The following is an 11,260-nucleotide window of genomic DNA, read 5'->3' as shown; positions in this document are numbered from 1 at the left end:
TCAGAGACCATCTTTATGGAAAGAACATGCCTCCTCTCTCATGGAAGCAAAGACTAGAGATCTGCATTGGTTCAGCTCGTGGACTTCATTACCTTCACACAGGCACAGCTCAAGGAATCATTCACCGTGATGTCAAGACCACCAACATCTTGCTTGATGAGAATCTGACAGCAAAGGTTTCTGATTTTGGACTTTCCAAGGATGCACCAATGGGACAGGGACATGTTAGCACTGCGGTGAAGGGTAGCTTTGGTTATCTTGACCCTGAGTACTTCAGAAGACAGCAACTCACAGAAAAATCTGATGTGTACTCCTTTGGGGTGGTTCTGCTTGAGGCACTGTGTGCAAGGCCAGCCATCAACCCTCAGTTGCCCCGTGAACAAGTAAACTTGGCCGATTGGGCGATGCAGTGGAAGAGAAAGGGCTTGCTTGACAAGATCATAGACCCTCACCTGGTTGGATCCATCAATCCTGAATCTATGAAGAAGTTTGCTGAGGCTGCTGAGAAGTGTTTGGCTGATCATGGAGTGGATAGGCCTTCAATGGGAGATGTATTGTGGAACTTGGAGTATGCTTTGCAGCTTCAAGAGGCCTTCACACAAGGAAAGGCTGAGGATGAGACAAAGTTATCTGCAGCTGGTGCTCCTCCTTCACCTCTGCCACAGGCACCTGCCACTCCCACCGGTGACACGCCGACACAGCCGCCGGCACCGACGTCACCGGCAGCGGTGGCAGTGCCACGGGCAGAAGTGAATAATCCTACACCAGAAGTACATTCTATTGATGACCATTCTGGAACTGCAATGTTTGCTCAGTTTAACAATCTCAATGGCAGGTAAAAGGCTAATTCGGTTTTTTCATGAATGGAACTTCCAACTGGACCGCCACAACTTTGCTCATCTCTAGGAGATGTTATAGTAACTTTGTGAAGGCTTGGACCAAAAAATTCCTGTGTAATGGTGTGATATATTGTGTATTGTTTCTCGAGTAGGTTCTCTTGTCCTCTTGTATTGTGTGTGGGGTATTATTTTGCATGACAGCAAAAGAGTGTATCAGATATGTAATGTGATTAACTTGTTGGCTTGTGAGAACACATGCATATTCAGCAGTACCATTAATCATGTATGGTATTATATAAATGAATTGTTGTATATTGATATGTAACTTGTATAGGGGAGGTAAGTGTAGAAGCATGTTCAAAGAAACTGGCTACTGCAGGTAGTGAAGTTGACTTGAAATTTTGTGTAATGGACCAATATTCTAGCAGGGTTTCTGAGTCATTTTACAAAAATGTCCTCTTTCTCTCATTCGGCCATATCAGAACTGAGATAGTTTTGTGTAATGTTCCGTTTTGAATGTATCTTTCCTTTTATTATTTCTTAATTTCAAAAAAATAGTTATCTTAACTGAGATAGAAGATGTAATGGCACAACATAAATATCAAACCGGTGCCTAAAAATTAAAATTAATCATTAAAATAAATTAATTTTTAAATTAGTTTTTAATACATTAGTGACTAATTTAATGATCGATAACCAGAGTAGATTTTGATCCAAAACAGGAAGGTCATAAGACAACCACTGTAAATTAGTTGTCATGTGTACGAAGAAATGACAATTATTTTATCTAGTTTCACTTCTAAATTAAAGAGCAGAACCAACAATTGTTCCATCTATAGTTTTGGTTACATTACTGTGTTGCTCCACATACTTTCTGAAAAATTAAATAGTTCACTATAGTTTAAATCTGACAAGATTTTAGTGTTCTCGCATTAATAATTGAAGACATTTTTGCAATCATCTAATCATTGTAAAAGCAAACAAATTTATCATAAACGATGGTCTGTGATTGAATGACAGAATAAAACTAGTTTGCATCGTCAATGTATAACCTTTTTCTCATCTTATGATTCAATCTTTGAAGTTTCAAAACAATTCCATTCGGGTCTCTGAGACCCCACTTATGATTACTTTCTTACGAATCCAATTAAAAGTTTTAAAAATAAAATTATTAGAGTCCATAAAAAAATTCAACCCAATTGAGATGTATTTGAATCTTACCAAAAGAAGCATGCAAGTACTGAGAGGTTTGTTAGTAAAGTACTAAAGTAAGGATTTTTAAGATAGGAGCGCATAGCTTTACTAAATTTCCCTACCGTAAATGGTAGCATATTGAATGATTGAAAGAAAATGATAGGTGCAGATTTCAGGGGTTCAAAACACAGTCCATATTTTTAGGACCAAATAATACCATGTCATTTTATGTTTGGCAGGAAGTGGTCTCATTCAACAGGGAGAAAAAATTTGACAAGATATTCCCAAAGTGGGTTCAATTGGGGACAATTTTCCAGACAAGAGGAATCAATCACTATTATCAACAGTGATATATTTCATCTGGTTAATATGATGCGTTTAGAATATCTTATTTACAATATGCGTTGGATTCTGAGTTTTGTTGTGTTGTTCTTTTAAAATATATGGATTGATACTGATTTTGAGGTTTTGAAATGTATTAAAAGAATTTTTAAAATACCAACATCAGTAAAACAGAGGACAACACAAAAATATCAGTAAAAAATCTAGACTCAGAAAATAGTATTTCAATTATAAAAACCCAATCATCATTCACAGCACAGACTTCATTTACCAATACATAAAGATCAAGTATACAATTACCATTCTGACAGATGGTAACTGCTCAAACTTTCTCACAATCCATGCAGAAGGGTACTCATTGCATCAGATATCATTTTGGTTGGTGTGAAAAGGAGAAACATTTTGGTAAAGCATTAAGCCACTAGAGACTGCCATGTCTCAAACAAAAGCTGTCCCTTAGGCCTTGAGAAATGATGACAAATTCACCAGATAAAAGAAAAATCACATTTCAAATCTAGAATATAGTATACATGACAATAATTGAATAGGTAATCAGTTTGCAAAACTGTTGATCATCACTAATGTCATGTGTGAGAAAGTTAATTTATGAGGTCAATGATCCTCTCTGTCAGGCGTCAGGGAGAATAATACATGTTGCAGCTACTGAGAAAGCACAAGGGAGAAAAACAGTATCTATGTCAAGCAAAAGACTAATAGCAACATTCCTAACAACTACTATGGCCAAAAGAATCGCCAAACCTCCCTATAAATACAAAATTAGGATGCAAGAATTCATGCTGATTTTAGTTCATGAATTGACTATGACAATCTTCTCTTTTTAAAGCTGTCTAAATCACCATCAAGCATGACAAGATCGTCTTCGTCATCAATTACTTCCAACTGCTTTTGATGTTTTACTTCTTCGGCAGTGGCACTTGAAATGTCAGTCTCATCTGGAAGCTTTCGCTTCTTCAAGGTTGAAACTATACTTATTTCTTCATCCTTTTCAGATTCCACAGCAGTTACTACTGCATCTGAGGTGCTTGCACCATTGCCAACAGATTTGTCTTTATTTTCTGTTGCTGACACTGGTTGAGTCCATCCAGAGAGAACCATCCCATCAGGTTCTTTCTCTTCATCAAACTCCTCTCTGAAAATCACTCAGGAAAGAAGTTACTTTAAAACAAAAACCAGGGTTTGATGTGAACAAAAAACCAGGGTCAAGTTAAAACCTGTGTTTGATGTTAATACTGCAAACAAATTCCTGTTGCATATCCTCCACTGTAAGCATTGTTCCACCAGTTACCGGAGAAGGAAGCTCAGCCAGGACCTGAAATTGATAGGAAACAGGCTTTGAAACAATCACGATCATATATTTTTTTCCAAATCAAAGACAACAAATATACCTTTTCAAGGTTGGCCTCATAAATGGCAATCATGTCGTCCTCAACATCACCAGCTTCATAAAGGAGGTTTGAAGCGCACATAATAAGAGGAAGGTTCATCCCTAGTTTTGCCTTAACAATTTTTTCGACAAAGTCTTTCAACTTTGAACGGTTGGTGTTTATTTCAAGGGATAAAGGTGTCTGTTTTGCACATAAAAATTTATTGAGTGTGAGCATGTTTTTAACAATGACTTCAGGCAACATACATAATAAATGGAGATTTGGCAAACCTCGGAACAAACATAACAAGACTTGTTAGGTTCGAATGGTTCCACCGGCATAAGCAGCATGTTTCTTGATGGATGTTCCAGACAATATGTCATTCTATGAGATGTCCAGAAAAGATTAGAAAAAACATTAAAAATAGTAAAGTTGAATTGTAAACCACAAAGTAATACATTAATCAAGAATTACTTAGAGAAGCAATGAGCACCAAGGAAAGAACAGGAAGGATAAGACAACCCTTCAAACAGAATCTACAATAAATAAAATATATAAGATACAGAAAAATGAGGACAGGACAAAAACGCTCAGCAATATAGGAACAAAAATTCCCTTAAAGATCCATGCATTTAGCTCATATGAAAAAAATCAACAAAGAAAGCACTGTCTGTACCCTCTTAAGTCATGATTATGGGCATTCTTTTTAGCCTTTTCTGCAGAAAAATGTTTTTTCAACTATAACCAATGGTTTATAAAATTTATAGTAATTATGTATTTAAAAAAATGAAAAAACCTTGTTAAGAAACCAGTTGCACTTTTCTCAAACAAAAACACAAAACTAACTTTCTTTTCAAAACCTTTAAAGAACAAACAAGCCCCAAGCAATCTTATAAAATCAGAATGCTATTCAGTTGCGATAAACTATACTGATTTAATATTTAACAAACTAGAATGATAATTATCAAGTATTCAAAATGAAATCTGGGTGTAAGCTCTACAACCGATCACCAGCAACATGATTATCCATTGCGCTGTAAGAAAATTGTCAATAGCCTGTAGGTAGCATTTTCTCCCAAGGTAATTTTTGCTTAAAATAACATTTCACAATGTTTCCTCAAACCCAGACATTAAGGCACAAAGCCACTTTGGCATCACTACAAATAATTTTAAAAAGAATACAGAGGAAGTGGAATCACATCATACCTACAACTTTCAATGTCATTTTGCAGCACCTTGATTGCTTCAATGACAATCAACCCAGCAATAACAGCATTTGTGGTCGCAACAGCATGCACAATATTACCAGCAATACCTTTGGCTTCAAAAAGGCTGTGCAGAGGGATGCCAAAGGAAGCAGCCCTTATGTTTGCAGCTGCAGTAACAAATTCAACAGCCAACTGATCATCTTTATCAAATCCTAGATTGCCAATCTCCTGCTCAAAGATGAATTTAAAAATAAAAACAAAATTTTGTATCAGATATAAAGATAATATTAAAATATGATAAATTCAAACAAGTATCGCGAAAGACCTTTTCCCTTTTTGTAAAAAATAGTCGCAATGCTTCAAGAAATATTTTCGAATTTTCTCTGAGACTCCAAATATCCTGTGGATTCTTCATACCCAAAGATGTCATGGCAGATACTGATAATTCATCATCACACACACAATTTTTCTCCAAGTTTCCATTTTGTTGGGCAAGATCATCAGAAAGAACATCCTTGCTGTATATAGGCTTTGGTCTATTACGATTTTTCCATGTCTCTTCATTAGACAAGGCTAATTCAATGTTATACCCAAATACATGGTCGAAAATTTTCCTTCCATATTGATCAATGTCTTCATCTTTCCTACGTTCAAATACATCCTCCACATTTTCTGAGGAGCTAGCACCATCACTTGATCGAACATTCAAGTCATTTCCCTGATTCTTATCCCCAAATAACTTGGCAAAAAGTAGGTCCTTTGCCCACACAACACAGTGAACAAACTGCCACAAACAATGGGAGATAAAAGCTTAGGTCTCAATAAACAGAAGTTTGAAGCAAACATCAAAATTCATACTTATTTTGTGAACAGGAAAGGCAAAAGCTTGAGTTTAATATATGACCAGTAATATGTCCTAAAAAATTGTAAACAGTCATAGACTACATGTTCGGAGGCCTATAACTCAATATAACTTTCATGGACAATCACACTAGTGTTACACAAATGAAAAATGACAATAAACCATACCTTTGATGGGGTACTTGTGATAGTACAGACAGGATATGTCTTAGGGGCTGGTTTAGGCTGACACTCATAGCACTCTGTTCTTCCCTTGACATGTATGGTTACCTACTTTCAATTTAAACTAAATCATAAATTTGATTGAGAAACAGCAAATTGATATATAGCATTAATTAGCAACACAATCGCATTAAATTGACATCATGTAAAAGTTGGCAATAAAGAATGTCAGATACATGTTTCCATGAAAGTCCATAGGCAGATGGGGTAACAAAATTAGCAAAAGAAACGGCAAGTATTAAACATCAAACCTCAAATGTCACACAATTACAATTTACAAATTTTAAGAATTGAAAACTTTAAATTAATCTAATTAGAGAACATGAACAAAACTGAATTAGAGGACGAACCTTTTAGTGGATAATCGCATGAAAAAAATTAAAGATCTAGCGATATCTACATGTTGAAACACAAAAACATGTACATAAAACATGTTGCTTTCCCAATAAGAAATTAGCTTCCCTAAGAACACTGTTGATAGTCACTAATAATAACCAATTTTCATAACTAGATATATATATATATATATATATATATATATATATATGTGTGTGTGTGTGTGTGTGTGTGTGTGTGTGTGTGTATGGACAGCTAGATAATAAATAATTAAAATATATATATATACATACATATATATATATATATATATATAGAGAGAGAGAGAGAGAGAAAGAGATACACTTGTACACAAATAACTATGAAACCCGAAAATTACCACTCAGAATCTACTAAATAATGCTAAAAGAGCATCCCACTTAAAATGGATATCACTTACTCAGAACCAATAAATGCAATTAAATTACCTGTCCAAGGAACCCAGTAGTTCCACTTTCAACCAAAGGAACATTAGCTGCCAAGCACAAGCGATTCACATGCCGGCGTGCATCTAGATTGTCAAGTCCGTTTAGAACAACGTTAAATTGCTTAAAGAAGTCCACATTGAATTCAGGATCTTTGACATTTGCATGGTATGGAGTAATGTTTATGTGGGGCCTAAATTTTAACACAGCATCCCTGGCAACCTGGTTGAACACTTTGTCATATGGATGCACAACTGAAACCTATACCATTAACAATAATAACAATACCAGTTCAAACTTACTTTAGCTTTAGATTGCCCAACGTGAGATTGTCGAAATAAAAATTGTCTATTCAGGTTACTGACTTCTATTGTGTCCATGTCAATCTGCACGTTAGAAATAAATTAAGAAAATTTGTTAAAGCTCATCCGTAGCTTAAAACAATACAGTTAGACCAAGAGAGACAAAAATGACTAGTGAGCACATGCACAAACAAAATATCAACTCCTCATACATAAAGCAAGAATTCACGATGGGTTAACTGATTGGTGACAATAAGATTGCAAAATCAATGTTCATGCTCAAGCCTTTATCCAGGAACTCAATTTAGTAGAAAGGGCGGCATTGTACAAAATCAGCAAGGAAAAACTGTAGGATGGATTTTTCGAGAAACAAGGATGGTGAGAATTATACACTTGAGCTATATTAAGATAGTTTTCAGCCCAGTATGCTTATCTTCAAACAGCTCTTCAGGTTCCAAAACTATAAATAGAAGTTGTCCATGACAAATAATTGTAAAACTAATGGACGTGACAAAAATTTGGCCACACTTAATGATGCATTGATTACAACAGGTAAGAATCTAACTTGCAATAATAAATAATAAAGTTATCAATCTAGGTAGCAACACATAGCGACAAACTATAAAAATGCTATAATGGGATAACATGAACAGGGGCCACCACTACTTTAAATATTATTATTTAAAGAGCTTAAATATGTTTTTATTCCCTATAAATTAGTAAGTTTTGCTTTTGGTCCTAGAAATATTTTTCTTTGTTTTACATCTTTGTAAATTTCAAATAATTATTTTTATCCCTTGTAAAATGTGTGAATCTTGATTTTATTCCCTATGAAATATTTTTCTCTAATTTCCATCCCTCTAAAATTTTAAATTACTATTGCTAATCCCTAATATTCATTTTAAGATAGATAAATAGCAGTTCTTTGATGGAAATTAAGCTTTTTGTAGCTGTCACATGTTGACACCATTTCACAACACTAATATGTGTCAATTGGAATCGTCACTTAACCTTTTGTTCAATACACAAACAGTTAACTAGTGTTATACAATAGTAGGGATCACAAGTAGTGATTTTTAATTTTAGAGGGACTAAAAACAAAAAAAAAAACAAATTACAGACACCAAAATCAGAAACTCAGTCATTTTACATGAACTAAAAACATATTTAAGCCTTATTTATGAATGCAACTTAAATAATTTGTACTACAAATATAAATACTCAAAGGAAAAAATAAAAACAAAAATTAAAGAAAGCCATGATAAATAATGAATAACATTTTACACAAAAATCACCATCAATCCAGATGTGCTATCATAAAGTCAATACCATGTGGGCAAGTAGAAAAAGTCACATAGCAGTTGACATATATACCAATTATTTAGTCCAAAAAAATCAGTAGGACCTACGGAAGGCACATGCTGCAACCACAACCCTAGTATCCACAATAGTGGCAAAAGTCACAATTGGGAATCAGAGGAATTCCTCAACTTAATAGTGCAAGTACCACAAAAGCGGTAATTTAGCAAGACAAAGTAAGAACATAGTAATGAAGTCAAAAAAGGAACGATGATGAAGTTAGTAAAAATTAGCAGATTGTGAACTGGGAAGTCTAAAGGAAGAACTGAATACATAAAAATGTTGCAGTATGAAGGAAGACATGCCAAAACAGAGGTAACTATTTCGTGGAATGGTTAAAAAAAAAGGGTTTCAAATATTCTAATGATAAAGACAGAGATGTGTTAAAAATGGGGGAGAAATCACAAATTTATCAGGAAAAAACCTAAACAATGTTGTTTATGGGGTAAAAATTGCTTTTTGGAGCCTATTGTCATTGTTATGCCATTATAACTGCAGCCGCAACGGCTGGCTATTGAAATACGCTTCGCTAGTTGAATCCCATCGGTATGGCAGCTCCGCTATTGATTATTATACTATGACAATAGATATATACACATGTACATATACAATTATAAACATAAGAGACGGTCCTTGACAAAAACATGTACAGCACAAGGTCACAACACACTCGGGATTATATTCGGTAGTAACTATGAAGATACTCGTTCTGAGTACAACAGCATTCAGCAGATCCACCATTATCATTAACCTATCACCCTCAGCATTGAGTAGCTACACTATCTCTACCAAAAAAACTAATTTTCATTAAAGTTCAATTCTCGAAGATCTTATTCCCCATAACTATAATTACTAAAACTCAAGATTCCCAAATAAATACCAAGATCCACAACCACCCCCCACTAACAAACACCGTAAATCCATCATCCTCAACATCGATTACGAAAGAGCAATTCGAATCAACAAACCGTAAGCTCCAACACAGCAGTCCCAACAAAAACCATTCCATTCTCCCCTGAATACAGTTCATACCTAAAAGCATGAAAACCTGCTCAAACAACCCACCTGGCCCCAACACTCAAAAACTCTTCCTCCTTCAACAAAACATTGAAATTCAGAACGAGAAGCAAACAGCCACCAACTACACGAAAGGAGCAAGGACTCAAACTACCAACAACCCTCCCAAAACCGAAAACTAACAAATCAATTTTAAGCACAACACTGCACCACCCCAAGACCTCAATACAGTTATGCCAGCCAAACAACACTAACCCCTCGCGCTCACAGACACCTCCTTAATAAAACCAAGGCGCGAAACATTTGAAACACCCATCTCACGAAACGCACGAGGCTCGAAACTTTAACCAAACCCCGACAGCAAAAAAGCCCTAAACAAAACACCCAAAAAACTCAAACCCCAAAAAAATAACTGAAGAACCCTTTCCTTTAAAATAACTGAAAAACCCTTTTCTTAAAATAACCTCAAAGACCCAAATAGAGAAGAAAACTAACGATGTGAATGTCAGGGAAGCCGGAGAGCGCGAGAGTCTTGAGAAGCTCGCAGCCAATTCCACCAGCACCAACCATAAGCACTTTTGCATCCTGAAAAAACCCAAAACGACATAAGTGGTATAAAAACGGCAAGACACTCGTGGTGGAAACGACAGAGAGAAAGGGAGTACCTTTACAACGGCGGAAGAAAAAGGAGGAGAGCCCATTGGAAGTGAGACTGTGAGGAAGAAGAAGAAGAAGGGAAGGTGTAAAAACAGAAGAATAGTTGAAAAAAATCACATGAGAGAGAAGAAGAAGAAGAGAAAAATTGCAACGAGGTTTTAAAAAATTGAAAAGGGGAAAGTGGTGCAGGGAATCGAACCGTTGACGTGAGGGAAGTGGCAGAATCTAAAAGGGTCGTCAGGGAAAAAGCGCCAAACCCCAAAATGAAGCCAAATCGCGCAAAACAAAGCATTATAAATAAAAACACTCACAATTGTGGAAAATAAGAATATCGTAACACCGACACAATGTGTTTGTTGTTCCTTCAAGTTGTCACTTTTGTTTTCCGATTATTGTTAGCTTTTGCAAACTATATTCAAAATCTGAAACTAAAAATGTTTTTAAACAAAGTGAAAGATGTAACAATTAACCCTAATGTGATTATTTAAACAAAAAGTTCCCTCTTTGAATCGGAATTATTTTGTTAGTTTGTGGGAGTAATTTTATTCCATAAATTATTTTAGATATCATAGCATGAAATTATAGCAAGAAAACATAATCAAACTAAAAAGCAAAAAACATTGAAATTTAGCTGTCCACCATTTTTTTTTCCTTTACTTTAACTTATTTCAATAATCCTTTTAGTTATTTTAACAAGATTGTGAAATAAAAAAAAAAGTTAGAAATAACAATTTAAATTATAATTTGTTTGATTCGATTAATTTTTTTTGGTTGATTTTTATGTAAATCAAAATAAATATTTATTTCTGTATTTTTTTACAGTCAGTTAATTTTATTGTAAACTTATTACGTTATTTAAAAAATTTATATATATATATATATATATATATATATATAATGTCATCTTAAAGGATTAAAAAAATAGTAGTTATCTTTAAAATATATTCTATTATTTAAAACATTATATTATTATAAATATATTTTTTATTAATTGAGATTTTTTTTATAAAAGTCGTCAGTTTTTTATAATTTATTTCTAAAACTTTTCCCTTTCTCCTCTTTAATCTACACTTC

General features: G+C 34.5%; 2 protein-coding genes across 2 annotated transcripts in view; one reads left to right on the top strand and one right to left on the bottom strand.

The window, feature by feature from the left end:
* The window catches only part of LOC114168878 (probable receptor-like protein kinase At4g39110), a 3,562-nt gene extending 2,254 nt beyond the window's left edge, over nucleotides 1–1,308 (top strand). Inside the window, exon 1 of the mRNA XM_028053845.1 lies at nucleotides 1–1,308. This exon is cut by the window's left edge and continues 2,254 nt beyond it. Within this exon, the coding sequence (XP_027909646.1) occupies nucleotides 1–839 (839 nt within the window). The 3' untranslated portion in view covers nucleotides 840–1,308.
* A 1,573-nt stretch (nucleotides 1,309–2,881) lies between these two features.
* On the bottom strand, nucleotides 2,882–10,452 carry LOC114169690 (SUMO-activating enzyme subunit 2). Its single transcript, XM_028054953.1, has 12 exons — nucleotides 10,386–10,452; nucleotides 10,195–10,241; nucleotides 10,025–10,114; nucleotides 7,154–7,237; nucleotides 6,855–7,073; nucleotides 5,998–6,099; nucleotides 5,294–5,752; nucleotides 4,967–5,196; nucleotides 4,051–4,144; nucleotides 3,782–3,961; nucleotides 3,608–3,705; nucleotides 2,882–3,525 (listed from the first exon to the last, which is right to left on the bottom strand). The coding sequence occupies exons 2-12, from the start codon at nucleotides 10,228–10,230 to the stop codon at nucleotides 3,195–3,197; spliced, it is 1,923 nt and encodes a 640-aa protein (XP_027910754.1). The 5' UTR covers nucleotides 10,231–10,241; nucleotides 10,386–10,452; the 3' UTR covers nucleotides 2,882–3,194.
* Nucleotides 10,453–11,260: the final 808 nt, after the last annotated feature.

The sequence above is a fragment of the Vigna unguiculata genome, chromosome 11 (genome assembly GCF_004118075.2).
Source record: "Vigna unguiculata cultivar IT97K-499-35 chromosome 11, ASM411807v1, whole genome shotgun sequence".
Classification (NCBI taxonomy): domain Eukaryota; kingdom Viridiplantae; phylum Streptophyta; class Magnoliopsida; order Fabales; family Fabaceae; genus Vigna; species Vigna unguiculata.
Note: the sequence above shows the minus strand (reverse complement) of the source record. Positions and strands in the feature narration are given on the sequence as shown.